The 18,948-nt window shown below is 41.6% G+C and overlaps 1 protein-coding gene across 1 annotated transcript in view; it reads right to left on the minus strand.

Moving 5' to 3' along the window:
* Positions 1 to 2,316: 2,316 nt before the first annotated feature.
* The window catches only part of LOC306715927 (sodium- and chloride-dependent taurine transporter-like), a 33,375-nt gene continuing 16,743 nt past the window's right edge, over positions 2,317 to 18,948 (minus strand). Inside the window, exons 5-15 of the mRNA XM_079186428.1 lie at positions 18,219 to 18,373; positions 17,312 to 17,444; positions 15,961 to 16,095; positions 15,616 to 15,719; positions 15,390 to 15,514; positions 12,350 to 12,462; positions 11,424 to 11,561; positions 8,413 to 8,515; positions 7,510 to 7,610; positions 6,932 to 7,102; positions 2,317 to 6,734 (exon numbers count right to left, since the gene is read on the minus strand). Of these exons, the coding sequence (XP_079042554.1) occupies positions 6,576 to 6,734; positions 6,932 to 7,102; positions 7,510 to 7,610; positions 8,413 to 8,515; positions 11,424 to 11,561; positions 12,350 to 12,462; positions 15,390 to 15,514; positions 15,616 to 15,719; positions 15,961 to 16,095; positions 17,312 to 17,444; positions 18,219 to 18,373 (1,437 nt within the window). The 3' untranslated portion in view covers positions 2,317 to 6,575. The remainder of the gene's footprint in view (positions 6,735 to 6,931; positions 7,103 to 7,509; positions 7,611 to 8,412; positions 8,516 to 11,423; positions 11,562 to 12,349; positions 12,463 to 15,389; positions 15,515 to 15,615; positions 15,720 to 15,960; positions 16,096 to 17,311; positions 17,445 to 18,218; positions 18,374 to 18,948) is intronic.

Below are 18,948 nucleotides of genomic sequence, written 5' to 3' on the forward strand. Positions count from 1 at the left end.
ACGTGACAAGAGAGAAAATCTCTTTTAGCTTCGCACGAGACATAAACAGCATTCTCCTAAAAAAAGTCAGGTGTGTTGTGGAATATTTCTATGTAGATGCGGGATAAGAGTTGATTAAATAAACAGAGTCTGATGAATGCTCAAAGTAGTAAGAGTCAATTTAATGCTTGCAAGCAGGAGAGCGGACACACAGACACGTATCTCAGTGAACTGTGCAAACACTGTCAACGAAGTACAAGGCACATCATATTTTATGCATGCTAGAAATCACGCCTTTAGTTACCTCATAGGAAAGGGAGTATAGGTTTTTGGACACGGGTTGATTTGTTCTGCTCATTATTTTTGAGTCTTCCAGGTGCGTTCAACTGGGAGTCAGTTTCATACAGAGGTCAGAAACAATGCTTCCTTTCACCTTCTTCTCGTGTGTGCATATGAACAACCTTGGAAGATAAGACATTGGTTTCATGAACTAATTAAATGCCTCTGTAGGACTGCAGTGATCTTTCCCTGTGTCTCTGTACTTTCCCATCAGTAGAACCTCTTTCAAAACATCCCAAGATACTAAAATATATTTTACCATTATTATACTTAATACATATTTTACCATTACAGGTGCCAAAAGACATATATGTTAATTATATACATATAATTGCTTTTATTATAATTGGCACAAAGCTGTTTCCAACCCATTTGAATACTTTCACATATGTAAGGGAACCGGGCAGCAGTGAACGTGTTGGAATGCAGCCTCCTGCGTTGGCCTGAGTACCTTAACTCTTGTAATGCAGGATTTGTAGGATTAGAGTTTATTATGCTGTCGAGAGGATTTAGGTACATAAGTCCCACCAGTTGGGAAATTGAACTTGAATGGAATGATCTTTGTGCGTGTCTGTGTTACCCGTACATGAACATACAGACACAAAAAAAAACTCAACAGCTCATTTTCAGAAGACAAATTTTTTATTAAGAAATAAAAAAAGTTTTACACCTTTTGTAAAACCCGTTCAAACACATATTTTTTTCATATTTTTTTTTTAACCTAGCTTACAGGTTGGCCATAGAAATAAAAAATAAAACCTTTCAAATTCTTTTAAAATGTTTTTTTCTTCAGAAAGAATTAAAAAACATTTTCTAATGTACATTCCTTAAAAAAAGGAAGGGCTGGCATACAGTATAATGCAGGAGAGACAGAGGCATCGTCATTGGGAACAATATTCAGAGCGAGTCTGTCGACCGAGAGGATGGGGAGGAGGAGAGGGACTCCATTTCCCAGAGGACTTAGCGCTGAGATCATTGTTTAATTTAAAAAGAGGAAAGATGATTGTACGGCCAAAAGTCAAAACTTGATTAAAAGCTAAAAAAGCCAAAAATGTAATTGGGTTCCATGACGACTACGGTTCTCCGAGTGAGGACGACATCTTTTTCAGAACATCGAACCAAAGAACTAATTTGCTCTTTTTAAGGAAATGGAGCCCCGTCGATCCTCCTCCGCAGTCACAGTGACTTCAGTGATTAAACAGATTTTGTGTCACCTCACATCCGTTTGGTCTAATGTTGAATCTTTATCACAGAAACAGAACATTAGATTCCGAAACCTGCAGATATGGTGTTTTCATACCAGCGATGAAGACGATGTAGGCAACGCGGGATTTAAAATCAGGTCACATGGTCCTGCGTGGATGTAGTTTGGTTCTTCAGTTTCTTTGATAAAGCACTGAGGCTGCGGGGGGGGGGGGGGGGGGGGGGGGGGGGGCAAGTGGAGCTGGATTTAGAAATGTCTGAATAAGCCGAATGTAGAAATTGCATACAAGGTTTTAAAAGAAAAGCCCACATTTGATATGGTTCCATCTGGTTTTTATTGGATTTACTGCATTTGTTGCTGAGGGGCAGGCTTCCCAAAAGCAGCCGAAATCACTCCGATGTATTTGTTCCATCACAAGCAAATTAGACTTTCAACCCTCAGAGGGGCACTGGTCAGATTTCGGGTGTGTGTGGATTAGAAACGGTGAACTTTGGTGGCGGCGTGCTTTTGGAAAGCTGCCGGATGTTGTAGCAGCACAGCAGGACTGAGATGAACAAAGCAGGTAGAACGATGGCGGGCTTAGTGGCAGTGTTACTGTGTCTCGTACCCCTCACAAACTCACACTTTAGCAGTCTGTCACAAAAAAAATAAAATAAAATGTGTTTCGCTAAGAAATTCAATTTGATGTCACAAAATGTTAGTATCTCTCTCAGTGCATTTTAAACCACAAGATCTTTGATGGAGTAGTGGTTTGGTTTGGATTACTTCCACACTGTGGAGCATTTTGTGGCCGGTTTTAATTTAACTGGACCCTGAAGGTTCAAATTGTCTTCATCAAGAATTCACAGGCTGTCGTTTTCTTTTTTTTTTCAAAGGTTGGTACCACCTCTTGGAAAAACAGCGAGAAAAAGAAAAGTATTCTACAAAGTATTGCACGTAACAAACCTTAGCTTTTTTTTGTTGATTTTTTGCTTTGTTTTTTTGATTGATAGTTGTACAAGTTACTCCGATGACAGAGGTTCAAATACACTATATTTGGAATACAAAAGGCAAATGTGACAGACACACAATCAAAAATAAAATAAAACAAGAAAAACTGCAGAATTCAATAAAACTAGATCAACAAAAATAAAAAAGAAGGAAACTAATTCTTTGTTTTCACCCTAAAAAATAGATCTTCAGAAACTTTTACAATCACCCGCGGGCGACCTTCACATTTCAACATTCGGCGGTAAAAACTTTGTGCATCGCTTAATGCTTCGATTCTCTTGCAAATTCGTTTTTCTCTGAGAAAAAATCGGTTAGCTTAGGTTAAAGGAAGGTTTACTTAGGCTAACTGAAGGGGAGTGTAAGAAGGCAGAGGAACTGGCATATACTTTAAATATACACAGAGAGGCAGAACAAACCAATAAACGACTGCATTAGTTATTATTTCTGGTCCACGTTGCCCCACCAAAAGAAGGATCTCAGCACTAGGGAACGGTTCCATTCAGCTCCGAGAGGAACAGGTTCAGTCACATTTACCTGCCCCGGATCGACTTTTGTGTCTCTTTGCAACAGATATTTAGTTTTCAACATTGCTATTTCTTGTGGTCCCCACATTATAAAAAACATGCATTTCCATTTTGTGCATCTTATTTATGACCGAGACATTTAATAGATGCACCATGTAGGCAAAATGGTGAAACTGGATATTTAGCTTTCCATAGGTGCTCCGTGCGTTTCGCTAGGACTAGTTTTTTTGTAACGTTTCTGATGCTGTTGTTCTATCTGGCAGATCTTTTCTTTCAGCATTACCACCATTCTTCTCCCCACCTTAGTGCAAAGATCCTTCAGGGCACCGAGGGACCAGATCTGTACAAAAGTTCAACATTAAAACAAAAGCTTTGTATCGGTATTAAAATGGGAAGTCTGCGATGGGAGCGTAGCTGTACAAAGACGACTTATATAGGAAAAGTTTATTACTGTATGAAAATAGATGTCTGCTGTGGATTTGGTTTCACAAATCCCTTTTAATGATATGAACTACTTTATTCTAGTTGAAGAAATTAAATAAAGTGAAATAAAAAAAGGAAATGATCAAAGCTTAGATGACACACGAAATGACGCCCTGATTTCACGATCACGTCTGATGTGATGTCGTAGGTCAGATTCCTGCAATGCATGTGTACTGTATAACTGTATGTGTGACGTGAATGAATAGTTTAATAACATTTTGATCTATTTTAATATGTCTGCTGTTGTGCTTTTTGGAAAACAGAAGGGTGTCGACAGTATTCAGATTTGCTTTACTATAGAGGCCAGCGAGGCCCTGAATAAAAAGATGGCAGTGTTTTTCTTTTGGCCTCATCATTTCACATGAAGTCCAAATTATACAAATAAGGTGCGATAATATCTCACTTTGACTCACTCTTTTTTTTGTATTTCTGCCTTCGATTGCGGATTACATAGGCAGTAAAGGTGTGATATATATTCCATTCTATGTGGCAACGAACTGATCCAATGGCCTCTCAAGACGGACAATAACATCGTTCTCAACTGCTACCGTTAAATGTCTCTTTGTCGGCCACAGTTACAAGTCAAATTTTTTTGGACGCTGGGTTAAAGCAGCTAAAGAGAAAGTCCTGAGTGGATGGTCACTGGCGACACACACACACACGCGGGACACCCGTTGTTCCACGGACCTGTTAAAGCGAATGCAACGGTGGTAAATGTCTCAGATAATCATTCAGCCAGTGTCCCGTTTTTATTACATCTTATATAGTTGCCTAATTTCACAGCTTTAATTTACTAATATATTCGATCCGAAGTTAAGTTTACTATTCTCTTCATTTGTGTCTTTGGTTAGGCTTAATTAGAATTTCAGGCAGAGTCCGACTTAGCGCAACATTTCGAGTTTTGGACTTATTTGGATGTTGCGATTGTTCTTTTTATTTGCCGTCGCTACGCCTCGAAAATTCATTCTGATAATCCCAAATGACGACAGAACACCAAATTCCCACTAACTTCCGAGGTCGATGTTGCAACGTGTACAACCGTCTGCTACATTTCAATTGCTTTTCAGAACAGTTGAGGTTCCCTGTTTGATATGAAGCTTCTCAGCTCTCATTTAGAAGTGAAGTGGAGCAACATGGTGACTGTGGGGAAAAAATAAAAAAACGTGACCAAACTCCGTCGTTCACTGGCTCCGATCTGTCCGCAGCCAATAGAGTCTGGAAAGGAGTTTGACTACTCCTCGCGTGGAGTCATTGAGTTGGTGACATGTCGGTTTTACCATCTCATACAGTGCCCTGTCCGGCAGAATCTATCCAAATGAAATACAGTCCCCCGGTATTTACAGAAGAGGAAAAGCTATAAACCCCCAACACCTACCGATTTACAGATGGAGCCATTGTAGAATCCACATACTTTACTGTACATTGAACTGCTTGCCGAATGTTTGACCCACACCCCCAAAAGGAGAAAGTATTTGGGGATAAAATAAGTTGCATTGTTTGTTTGCTTGACGCTAAAGACGGAATTTTTGGCAGGGCCGACGCTGCGGAACGAGGATTCTCGTTACAATGGCTGCCACTGTAAATGTATGATTTGTATAATAGCTTAGTATTTTCACAAGTGTTCCTTCTTCTATGTAAAACTACAGCAATTATCATCAATAGTGAATAACAATAATATTATAGTCTTAATAAAAAAAAGAAAAAATCTAAACATTGACAGAGGAAAAACTAATAATAATGTAACTCCCTCTGTAGAAAATAAAATAAATCCAATCCAAAAGTGTAAGCCAAGAGTGCCTAGTGCAGTCACTAACGTACTGTAAACTGGTCTAGGACAGAGAAAGATAGATAGAGATAGATATAGATGGACTGATTAGCTACTACTGTACAGTACGCCACATACAACACACTCAAGGGTTCAACCTCCACACTTCAAATCCTTTCAGATACCTCTCTCTCTGTGCAGGAGCGGGTTTCCTCGGTCGCAGTCTCAGTGCTAGTTTTCTCATTGACCCATAGTTTCAGGCCATGGCGGATGGGGATGTTTGGGCTAAGGTGCATTTCAAAAACCAGGATCCTGGCTTGATAAGGGTCATCGGCTGTCATGGCTGTGAGAATACATTTACTGAATTTTTTTCTTTTTAGCTGCACCGGGCAATTTTGTGTACTAGAAATGAGAATACTGGAATTTCGATTGGTAGGTTTGGTCCTATTTCTCACGAAAGGTCTCGCCTTGTGCAGCTGGAATATCATCGAAATGTTTCAGACATGGATAAGAAATATGTTTTTTTTATTATTCATGCTGTACCTGCAGTGCCTCGATCTTCTACCTCCTCTCTCCTGAACAAAGTGGAACCGAATAACCCCCACGGCACACACCCTCAGAGAAGTGCACCATGTCCATTATATATATATATATATATATATATATATATATATATATATATATATGTGTGTGTGTGTGATATCATATCACAGGCAGAGAGCTGTTATATATTCCAAAAACAGACCCAAAAACTAATGTTGGTGATATGTGTTCAATATGGGAATTTCTTTTTTTTTCATTTTGTGGCTACAACATTCAGTTTGATTCCAAGACTCAATAACCACTTTCTTCTTCTTCTTCTTCTTCTTTTTTACAACAATGGCTGATATTCTGCAAAACGTTGCTGGCGCAGCAAACAGAAATGTACCAGCGTATGACCAGAGGCCGGTACTAATTTGCCACTCTGCTTTTAAACAAGACTAAAGTGGATCATACAAATAGGGGGAAAGGACCAGCACCATTGTGAGTAATTCAGAAATAGATTTGAAATGTGATTGCTACCCTCTTAAGAAAACCCACCAAGAGCAAACTACTTCCAGAGTATTCCTACAAGATTTGAAACGGGAAACGCTTTTTTTTTTTTCTTCCTTAAAACCCTTATCAGTCCACCAGACAGACAGATAGACAGATAGACAGAAAAGACTAGCTAGCTTTAGAAGCATTGTAGAGGAGAGGAGAGGAGAGGAGAGGAGAGGAGAGCGATCTCATGGAGAGCCTCCGCCTCATTCCTTTACATCATGGTTTCTACGATGGTGTGGGTGGGGGCCTTCATCAGGAGGCCCTTGTTCCCGTTGGGGTCCAGAGGGTAGGACAGCTCCTTGAGGCCACGGTGGTCTGCGGGACGGGAGCTGGCGCCGCCGCGAACCGGGGCTGCCACCGCCTTAATCCTCTGCGGGGCAGAAGGAGGGAGAGGAGGGCGGGGTTTAATTAAAGGAGAGGTGGAAACAACAGAGAGAAGCAGGTAGGAAGGGAACAGTATACGCTTAAAAAAAACGGACTAAAAAACAATCGCATACAAACAAAACCTAGAAAATCTGCGTTCGAAAAACAAAACCTTTCGGCAGAATTTGTGCATAAGCCACCCACCTCAATGAGCGGCCCGTCAGAGCGGATGATCTTGATGACAACCACCATGGGGATGCAGATCATGGAGGTCAAGGCCAGAGTCCAACCTATTCCGACGGCCCAGTCTGGATACTGGTAGATCTTGTTGTACGTCAATGGCTTGTATTTGACCAGGGAGAAGATAAAGCAGCCCTGAGGAGGAGGAATGAGTACGAATGTCAGCGCTGTCAGGGAGAGTTTCACAAACTAAATCCAATGCACACCGAGTAACACTGTGTGTATTATTGTGTAAGTCCACAACATCACAAGGTGACAATGACTCAAGGGTGTCAGTGTGATATATCATTTATTTCATTATGTTTTCGGTAAAGTAATGAAGGCAAATACTGCACATTTAATGTCAAAATGACAACGTGTCTCTTTAAGAAACACGTGAACGTCGTGAGGACTCAAACACGTTTCAGGAAGCAGAAGAACGGTTTTCATAAAAAGAGGAAGAAGAAGTCAAACTCCTTTTTGTTTTGCTGTGTCATAATCTGCAGACTGAACCTGATGATTATGGTTCACCGTCTATCACAGCAGCAGCAGCAGGCTCTTACCATGCACAGTACAGGAGTGATAACAGTCCAGCTCCATTTCATCCAAGCATTTGGTCTGTAGCCAAGCATGTCCTCAAGTGCATCGTAGAAATTATCAACGCCTGTGAAGACAGTCAAATACCCACCCAATGGTTATTTAATCTCCAAAAACACTTTTACACAGAATGCACCAGGACTCATGTGAGATCATGTGTGCAGAACATTTCAAGCACAGAGGCAAAATGCTTTAAACACAGTGTTGTTGCTGTTTACATCCATGTCTGTCCAAGATGTCAACACTTTATCATTTAATGCCATTAGACATTCGTGTGAAATTGTCATAACTAGCATGTGAATTCTTGATTTCGTGTTTTGCGAGGTGACCTTTCACCACCTACTTCGAAACGGTTCAACCTCGAGTACAAGTGGACCTTTGTGCCAAATCTGAAGAAATTCTGGTTGCAAAAAGAAGTTTGATTGTATAGAAGTCTATGAGAAAATGACTCCAGAGAGTAACCGTCAACTCAAATTTCCAATCTTTGGATGCCTTGTGCATGGTTCATGTTCAGCTACAACTTAATGAGTCAAGTCTGAGTTCAATGCATACTTCATACAGCTCCAACAGTGGCCCTGGTCTGTATTTAGCTCAACACAACAGGGCCAAACGTTGTCCTGAAAGTCAGCATGTCTTTTGCAGGTCCACAGTAACCTGCATCCCGTGTTCCATCAAAACTACTAGAATGTAAACATGTGTCTTTTGCGGTTGCATTCCCAGAAGAAGACAACACTGAGTTGCTGTCTCTGGATGCTTGCATGGAGACATTACAATCCAATACATTAGAGGCATTCACTTCCTGTAAGTACATGAAGTATACATCCTGCAGGCTCACGGTACTTTGTTGTATTCAGAAGGACGGTACTCACCATAAACCCAGGCAACAGCTATACATTCAAAGAATGCCACCCACAGAAGGCACACACCGCTAGCTGCATAGTAATCAAACAGCTGGAAAACATACATGCCACCCTGCAGAGAGAGACAGACAGACAGACGGGTTTAATATCACAGGTGGTCTTTACACACAATATTTCACTTTCTTCCTCTCACTTTAAATATGCAATATCAATATCAATGTACTTATGTGCACAATAAATACTCTGTAATACCAACACTTCATATGTCCGACTCCATACGTGCAATAATGTGTATTATATTATATTTACGATTGACTTATTTATTATACCTTTACTGTTTGTTCTGTTTTTATCATCTCATCCTAATAGAGAGAACGGCCTTTCAGTGCTCACCGGCTCAGTTTAGAAGTTCAAGAGCTTTTAAATGAATACATGGAGGGGGGGGGGGCAGATACATGAGACATAACCAAAACGGGAGACAGGCCACTGCAGCGTACACGCCTGTGTGTGCGCTCACGTGTGTGTGTATATGTGTGTGTGTGTGTGTGGGTGTGTGTGAAATCTGTTTTAACAATCATGGGAATCCTAAACTTGAACCAGGCCACGGCAGCCATAAAAAGATGTTGTCATGGGAACAGTAGAGGGAGAGGGGAGGGATGGAGGGAGGGATGGAGGGAGGGAGGAGGGGCAGGAAACAGAGAGACAGTGAGAAGGTTGGATGTTGCGTGAGACCAGGTTCGAGAGGAAGGAGAGGATGAGGATGGATGAAGAAGAGAGGGATGATGGAGGGTGACGGTATGATCATCTTGTGGTCAGAAGGAGAACGAGGACCGTGAGACTAGGTGGAGGAACATTTTCCACTATCAGCATTAGTTCAAAAGGTCTCATTTGGCTTTAAAGTAGTTTTTCACTGGAAAGAAAAAGGCCTGTAGCTCAGGAGACATGAAGTCTCTTACATTGGGACTCGTCATGTGACCTGCAGCGTGTAACTCAGCAGTTCCAGTCAAGATAGTGAACTGGTCTTCATTTAAACATTTTGGCGCATAAACAACCTTCATCTGCATAAGAATGCAGAATCTGAAGGCAACGGGACAAGACATTGGTATTGGAAGCCTTGTGGTTTGTAGTCCGAGTAGTATTGACCAATCACACCTGAGCAGGCTTTGGTTGAATGCAGGTAAACGGTGTGTGTGGAGAACTAGAGGCGGAACACATTGGCAAAAAAAAAGAAAATCGCAGAACCCACCGGCTGTGTTTGTGTAGTGATTTAGCTTTTTACTGGTTTAAAATGAGCTTGTGAAACACATCGTCTCGCATCGCAAGTTGCTGATCGCACGGAAAAGGAATACGCTGGCTACACTGAAGAAAACCCATCGGGGTCTTATCCGTCGTCAAACCGACATTCAACGGGTTCACAGATTGCACACATTTCTTTCCAAAGTGCGTTGTCACAGAGACAATAGGTGTGGCAACATATTTTCACCCTCTTGTCTTACGTCTCTCAACACAATCGGATATTATTTTCACAAAAGAAGTGTGATGGATTATTTTGGAACTGGATTCTGGAGTCACAAAACACTCCTCTTATAGACCCAACGGTGCTTTCAGTAAAGGTCAACATTACCACCGATGAGAAGCTTTAATACTTTTCTCACAGACAACTGTGCTTTGCTGAGACTTGCCAGGAGAAGCTCATGCGTAACACATGTTGGGGGATTTGGTTCCGTCTTGTGCAGGTGTGCTGCTCTGCGTGCACAACACTAGAGCCCTTTATCAGCATGACAGATACACTTGTATTTGGGAAGTCAAAACGTCCGCAGTGAGAAGGGTCGTTCGGTACGACGATACATCTCAATGTGTCCGTGTAACTCAAGGGGGAGCAAATGTCGTATTTGCGATGTGGAGAGGATGAACATTGGTGATGCGAAGAGGAAGAAGTTTTGAGAAACAGAAAAGAGAACAAGGCAAAAAGATTTTTTTTGGAAAAACAAATGAGAGAACATGACAGGAAGGAGGAAGACGTGATGAGAAACAGAGGGAGAACAGACGAGAGACAGAAATAGAAGAGAAGGAAGAGAAAAAAATTGGAAAAGCAAAGTCAGGTCTAATGCATCTATTAATACCAGAGGAGGGGAGGACAGTTCTCATGACTTGACACTATAAATAGCCCCGTCATCTCCACAGGGACAGACACTAATAGCTGTACGAACAATGTCGCTGCCGTTTAAAAAATATATATATTTTATCATCAATATGTGCTGTGAGCTCGTTTATACTGCGTACATGCTGTGATTGTGACAATCTAACTTTTCCTCTTCTATGAAAACGTTCTAGTACTGTTTAGTATACAGTACATGTGCTCTGAAACCATTAGGCTGTTTTCTTTAGAGTTGTCTGAAGTTGACAAAGTTCCTCCGTACGTTCTGGTGAACGGACCCTTTGTTGTTAAGCTCCACCCACGGCTGCTACCACCTCACGCTGTCAGCCCAACCGTCACTAACTGCACTCCCCACATACATATCATCTAATGCTTTGTTAAAGTATTATCAGACAGAAGAGTCTACATTATGTGTTTGAAGGATTTATCAGTGAGGACGGGTTTATTAAAAGATAAAGATAGAAGCTAACGCTACGGATCACAGTGTAAAAGTGAACCAACACGTCAGCTGGAGATACGAGACAGAAGATAACGACTTTAAGGAACAACTCTGTTCCTCTTTCTTCACCGTTACAACCATTAAAAGAGCAGAAGCAGCAAGTGTACACATTCAGTATACCTTCAGTAGCTAGCGTAGCATAGCAGGGCTAACTCTAGTAAACGATAGTTCGGGTTAATGTGCTCGGCTAATGTTCGCTCCACAGGTTTCTACGTAGAAACGTTACGTCCAAACCCTCCGGGTCACAAGCATCACTGTGATTGGCCAGTGTGCGTTCGAGGGGCGGGACTTAGTAAAGGGCTGGTTACTGGTGCTGGTTTTTTCTTTTTGTCTCCATTTTTTATCCTTTAATAGTGTTGTTACCTTGGTAACCATGGTGAGTCCAAGCAGGTAGCTGATGCTGCAGATGATAGCGATGAAGATCTCTCTGCGGTAACCCTTCCTTAGGAAGGACGGATACAGATCCACCAGTGATGTGATCTGCCCTTCCACCTCCACAAACTGCAGGGCACACAAAGAACACGGGATGGATCGCACCGACAACATGGCCGCCATTTACACAAACAATATGCTTTAAACCGTTATACTTTCTGGTCTGTTGTCTTTTTGTGACACAACGTAGAGCGTACGAGTCTCATCGATCTCCAGTTGATCTTCACTTTAATCATTTTCACTGTTTTGATCATCAAATGATCGTTAAAGCTGTTCAGCCTCTCAAATCAGGAGATTCCCCCGCTCTTCTGTTTTTCATGATATTAAACAGAATTTTGGAATAAACATTATTTTAAAGACATCATGTTGGACATTTTATAGACCAAAACGATTCATTGATTTATCTCAACAATAACTACAGTAATCTTTGATTAAATGAATCGTTGGTATGATGTATGTTGGTTTCTTCTTTTTTTTTGTTAAAAAGCTTTATTGAAGGTTTTGTTTGCCTCGAAATTCAAACGCACAGAAACTCACATTTTCCACCAAGAAATAAAAAATACAGCAGGAGGCTTTTTAAACTCCCTTAAAGTAAATCGTAAATGGACTGTACTTGTAGCGACCACTCAAAGTGCTTTAACACTACATGTACCACACTGATGGAACCGCCGATCCTCTGATTGAATGACGACCGTGCTCTACCACCGAGACACAGTCGCCCCACAGAGTCCGTGCACAGGCTTCCACTATTGGCCAGTGTTTTGCTCGTTGGAACCTCAGTACTTTCTGTTTGCGAGTGGCCATCACCACTTCCTTTTAACGGCCGCACATGTGTGAGAGTTCACGTCTCTGCTAACCTGACTGTCGAGGCCAAGCAGCAGCAGCATGATGAAGAACAGAACTGCCCAGACTGTAGGGAAAGGCATCATGGATACAGCCTTGGGGTAGGCAATGAACGCCAGGCCAGGACCTGCAGAGGAAGGGGGGGGTGGGGCGGGGTGAGAGCAGACAGAGGGGGGTGGGGGGGAGGCAACATTAGTATTATGATAAGATGATCTGATCTGCCTCCCTGTGGGAAGAAAAAGCCCCAAACAATGGAGATGCAAAACCAGATGTGAATGCATGATCAAACCTGAGCTACAATACTGCAAAATAGTTGTTGTGTATTTATATGGAGCTAGTTTTTTGCCAAAAAAAAAAATAGGTATTAAGTGTGTCACACATCTCTACTTACCTGCTACTTCACTTCGTATGACACATCACTATATAGCGATATAATAAGAGTATAATATGTGATGTAAATTATTCTGCATCTCTGTGGGAGTAAGTCATGAGAGCTGTAGATCATTGGAGACATTGCAGCGAATATTTAACCCATGAATGCTTGATTCACTTTTCTGGGCGTCTGAATAAGTCAACTTCTAGAAAAGGTAAATCAAGTGTATCTTGTTTTTTTTTTTTAATATAATTTAGTTTTTAAGTATGTCAACACCTACACCACTCTAGCCATTCTGCATCCCTGACTGACTTAGGCATGATCCTCTCGATGAGGAATGCAAAATGGCCGTAGCAAAACAGCAGCAGATGCAAACTTGTATGTCAAATAAAAAGCAAATGGCTTTTTTTGTTTTTTTTTGTAGTTACGAGGTTTAATTTGACGTTGATGCCACTTCACATTGGGAACTGTAAAAACAGAAGTTAAGAAACAGGGAAGCAGCCGTAACAGCAACACAGCATTGCAGCTGATAGCAAGATACGGAAATATGTTCAGTTTTTGTTGCAAAATATGACAAGGCATCCAACCAAACACCGCGTTGACTCGAAAAATAGTACCAACTTCCATTCTCTGAGAGAGGAAATGCTAGCAAGTATATTAAATCATGAAATCCACATCAAAACAGTCTGATTAATCATTACTTGACTGTAAAAAAAACATTAAATACTACATGTCAAAACCTAGGTTTTCATATAGATTTCCTTTTCTTTTTGATCAACAGAAGCCAAAGTATATAATCTCTCATGCATCAGCATCAAGCAGTCGCAGTTAAGGCGGACCTCCTTGAGATGCACTTTAAATAATTCTATTCTTGTGCTCGTTGCACACGGACACATGCTGTCTAGTTCGTGTGATAGACACTTCTATTCTTTGGTTAACCTGTGGAGCATCAACCCACTCGCCAAACACAACGTTGATATTGGATAATTCTGCTAAATATTCATTCGGCACTGGATGTAAATTGGAGACTACAGAATTGTCCAATATTCGTATCGACTGGGCTGGCAGCATGGACAGTGTTTGAAGTTTTTAATTTGCTTTTGTCAACCTGGATGATCTTGGGGGGGGGGTAATAGATGAAGACTTGGGTCTCACATAAGCATGTGACGCTAACAACATCATTGTAATCAGCAAAAAATGACAAGTTTCAAGTTTGTGTCTAATTTGATGTCAAACAAGATGTCTTATATCTTAATGTATCACCTTAATGTAGCAGAAACAAGTACAATCCAGAAAAGAGGAGATTCAAACAACAGCTTTCACTTCTCTGTCGGTGCGTTACCACCGTTCTTTGTAATCTTGAGTGTATTTTTAAAGAAAGAGCCGACATTCATCTTTTATCCGCTTTAGGATGTGAAGAACAAGCATTAATGAAATCCTTGTGTGATTATATCGGAACACTAGGCATGACTTCCAGCTTGAAAAAAAGGCTATTTTTGTCTCCACACAAAGACAACGGTTGCATTTGCAGCCTCATAAAGTATTTATCGATAGACTTATACACTGTTAGAGATATACTTTAAGTCCATGGAAACGATACTGGCTACTTACGGTAGCATGGAAGCTTTCTGAAAACCCCTTTGTGTTTTTAACTGTGATACAGTCTTTTCTTACTGCGCTGAAATGTTTAGTAGTTCATGTTAGCCGTGGATTTTCCTGGTTTAGTGATTTCATGGCCGTGGGCCCTAATAAATTACAAAAAGAGGAAGCTGCCGGTTCTAGAAAAAATTAACTTTTGTAGAAACAACGAAGAATACCACATGCTAATGCTTCACTCCGATAGATGGGAACCACAGCAATGGGGATGTCAGTCAATGATTGGCAACAACATTGGTTTTAAAACACTGCAGTGCTCCATAATACAGCAGCCGTGCCCCGAGTGGACACCAGGAGAAGAGCATGTGTTTGCTCCATCGGCCAAACTTGGAGAAAATAGTAAAAAATACAATCTTGAAGCCAGGGACTTAAATAAAAGACTGATATAATAGAATACGTTATTTAATACGTTAATGGCCGTGTAATCAAACATTGCTGTATTATTATTATTGATTGGGTATTTTTGTCCCTAAGGGTCTGAGTGTCAGTATTTTAACTACAGTTTATAAAACTTATTATAGGAGGTTGAACTTCAAAAATTAGAAAAAAAAACAACTCACACACCTGCCAAAATGTATGCCATATGCATAAACACAGCCAAAATGATTGAACAATTCTCCATTATGAGGCACAAGGGTTAAGCTGGCACAGCATGCACCGTATCATAATATAGCTAGTTCTAAGCGTAAATTCAAGATAATCTTTTAACGTCCCTCAATGTCTCTTGAAAAGCTAACACCTCTATCTGAGTCCTAATCCATCCAACTTGCTTTCCTTCGAATGATGCGCTAACAAACTGATCAGATGTTCATATTTGCTCACATTCTGCTTTTGTCAAGTAGTGTTTGATTGCGGAAACTTCCATATTCCGATGCCGTCATTTGTAATTAATCAAGGAATCCATTTAATACCAAGTTCAATTCGTTTGGGATTCGTTGCTGTTTTTCTTTGTCATAACTGTTGTTTAATTTGTTAACCAGGAAGCAGCGCCCACCATCACTGCCGCCTTTACAGAACCCTCGTACCTGACTCTGCCACATCAGCAATGTCCACCCCTTGCTCTTGTGCCATGAAGCCCAGGACGGAAAATATTGCGAAGCCAGACACAAAACTGGTACCACTGTTGAGGGCTCCCAGCAGCAAACAGTCCCTATGTCACACATATGTCATGAGGAGGATTTGTTAATGAACACACAAGGACTCCCCTCTCTCCCCTACCGCTAAGCCCCTCACTGAAAACTGATGCCTCACCTATAGCAGTTGTATTTGTACTTGTTGTAGCTCCCCAAGGAAGTCATGGCGCCCAAACAGATGGCGTAGGAGAAGAAGATCTGGGTGCCGGCGTCAATCCACACCTGTGAAGTAGAGGGACAGAAAGGCTGAGGCCTGCTGCTGAGGGGAAGCACTGGGCATGAGGATGATGCATGGGGCGTGTTTCCATATGATTGTCAAGCTCATTTTAAGTCAAGTTTTTGAAATTTCGCCAAAAAGCTACAACTCAGCTACAGCATACTTTGGTCAAAAGTTGGCGCTGTAATCCGCCAGTAAACCGCGTATACGTTTTTTTTTACACTCAGGCAGCAGAGGGGCACCTACCTCTGGGTCCTTCAGACGAGCGAGGTCAGGGTACAGGTAGAACATGATGCCAGCAGAAGCACCCGGCAGTGTCACACCACGAATCAACAGCACAATGAGCATGACAAACGGGAATGTGGCTGTGATGTAGACCACCTGTGGGAGATGGAGATACAGGAAAACAAGGTCACACATGAGGGAAACACTCAAAATCCTCCAGTTTGTAGGATTCTACAGGGGAATACGTTACTTGAGTTTCATAAATGGTCCGTCTTGGCCATGACATGATTGTTCATTTGTTATTGATATATCAGCTAATATCTCTGCAGTCGAGACAGGGACTTGTGTTTGATGAAGGTGTAAACTCCTGGCAGTGGCTCTCGGATTATCATCACAAGCAGAGACCACAGGCTGTCCCTTAAATCAATAGCAGTGTATCAGTGTCCGCTGTGGGAGAGCGGTGACCACACTTGGCCTTGCAGCAGCGGCTTTATTGCAGGAGTTACAACTTGGAACAACCAGAGAGCATAAATCAGGCCCGACCAATCAATAAATAGTGTTGAGGTTCTAAAAACAGCAGACTGAGGATTGAGCTGACTCTAGTCTCGGGCGTGTTGTTGGTGTTGTTGTTGTTGTTGTAGCAGCAATTGAAAAATGGTCTGATATGTTCCCTTTATGCAGTTATCCAATAGGCTACATCCATCCTGCAATACTGTACAAAGCAATGATTCTCATCAAGCTGTCAAGAGGAGACATATGCGTACTGTGACACAGAGTCGTAATCCTCAAAATGTCAGCCTGTTCCTTTTACATTTAGATGTGCGTAGTTACACCGACTGCTTGTCTCAGGAAATAAGGAAGAATTGCAGAAAGGAAATGTTTGGGATTATTTTACTGTTATTTTACTGTTTTCAGGTGAAACATTTATGTGAGAAAATGCTGCTGAGAAACTACAACAGCAAAGTGGAACCAGATCATGTCCTCTTCTTCCTCTTGAGAACTATTGCAACCTAAATGTTGGCACAACTAAAACTCAGTCTTTTAATTACTTTGATTCCTTTTCTGTTTCATTTAGACCCTCTACTTAGAAAAACTTGCATTTCCCTGAACTCAGTTTGAACATAGACCCTATTGTTGTCTTGGTAAGACTGCAGTTACAAAAAAATAAAAAAAGAAAGTCATATGAGCATCACCCTGTCAGGGTTCCCGGCAGTCATTATGAAAGTGGGTAATTCATTCGTGCATTCACTTTAAGTTCAGCAAGTTCAAGAGGAACAAACTCTTGTTCCTCTTGATTAAGAGTGCAAAACACTAGTAATAAAAAAAAAACATACATACAAGACAGTATAGGATGACAGAAACACGCGTTTACCTTGCCAGTGGTCTTGACTCCCTTCCAGATGCAGAAGAAGCAGATGACCCAGACGAGCAGCAGACACAGAGCCAGGTCCCATTTGACAGGACCGATGTCATCTATGCCATTGGAGATACCCAGCACGTTATGTCTGCAGCATAAAAAGGAAAGCTCTGTAAGTGTGTGGGTCCATTTGTACAACTCAGTCACAGCACTATGATTTCATCAATTTCAAATGAATCAAGAGGGTGTATCACACATGTGGGAACGTCTTTATGAGGGTAATGAACACATCACTGATGTTTGAACTACTTCCTGCGTCCTATGGAGAGTTAAACAGGTTTTCTTTGGCACTACCTAAGAACCCTTTAGTCTTTGGTGTTTGACGGTTATTCCAAATGTGTCCAGGTCGCTTTATAGTCACTCCGGCTGACAGCCAATCAGATCAAAGCGAAAACAAAGCCTCTGAATTAAAGTTCCTTAACGTCTGCCCTGAAAAAGCCTTGATGGATTAAAGTAAACGGGGGGCCGCGACTAACAACAGAAAAGCTACTTCCCGAACATATGCCAAAATCGTGCTACTTAAAAAAACACGTCCGCCGCTACCATCTCATGTCCGTACAAGAGACGAGAGAGCGTAGAGAGCAGTGTTACACCCGGCCTCCAAATGTCCATGTAGTGGTTGAAGTATTCCTTTAACTATAGTCTGACTCGTGGATGTAGACTGTGGGTATAACTTGCCACTGGCTGCGTATGTATTGGCTGACCCCCTTCCGTTAACTACACTATCTATCTGGAAGGGGCACCATCACTGCATCCTGTGCTTAGCACCACCCAAGACCATTGTGATTTGGTTTAAAGAAATACAATCAAGCCAGAGCGTTTTTGTTCCTCTATACCAGAATGATTCTCTTATGTAACTCACTCCCAGAACTCGGTGACGGGGGAGGTGAAGTTGGAGAAGTTGGAGGCGTTGGCAGCCAGGAGGAAGGATTTGTTCTTGCGGTAGGTGTCCTCGATGCAGCGGTCGGTGTTCCAGGGCTGATTGCACTTGGCCCAGGGCAGCTCCGGCTGAAAACACTGGAACGAGCAAAACAAAAAAGCAGAAGTTATGTTGGAGGACAGCTTTGGGACGTGCTCGCTTGACCTTAATACAAGCGCTGCTCTTTGCTTCAATTTTGCCGGAATTTTGTTTTTTCACTCAACATTTCCAATTTGTCTCTTTCAATACTACTTTACATGTTGTTGTTTAAAACACAGATATTACACGTTTATGATGTCTCACAAATGCAACATCATAATAAAAACACACATTTGGCGTTCTCCTATAGGCAGACTGAACCCATTACACACACATACACTTCTTCTGAGCGAGCCAAGATGAGCTGTGAAGTGATTGATTTGAATTCTGTACGCTTTGACCTGATACACAAACACACACAAACATTATCTACGCTCACACGCTACCTTTTTCAAGTGAGTGTGAGAGTGAGAGTGAGAGTGAGAATGAGAGAGAGTGAGAGTGAGAGAGAGAGAGTGAGAGTGAGAGTGAGAGAGAGAGAGAGAGAGTGAGAGTGAGAGTGAGAATGAGAGTGAGAGAGAGAGTGAGAATGAGAGTGAGAGTGAGAGAGAGTGAGAGTGAGAGAGAGAGTGAG

The sequence above is a fragment of the Pholis gunnellus genome (assembly GCF_910591455.1).
Source record: "Pholis gunnellus genome assembly, chromosome: 3".
Lineage (NCBI taxonomy): Eukaryota > Metazoa > Chordata > Actinopteri > Perciformes > Pholidae > Pholis > Pholis gunnellus.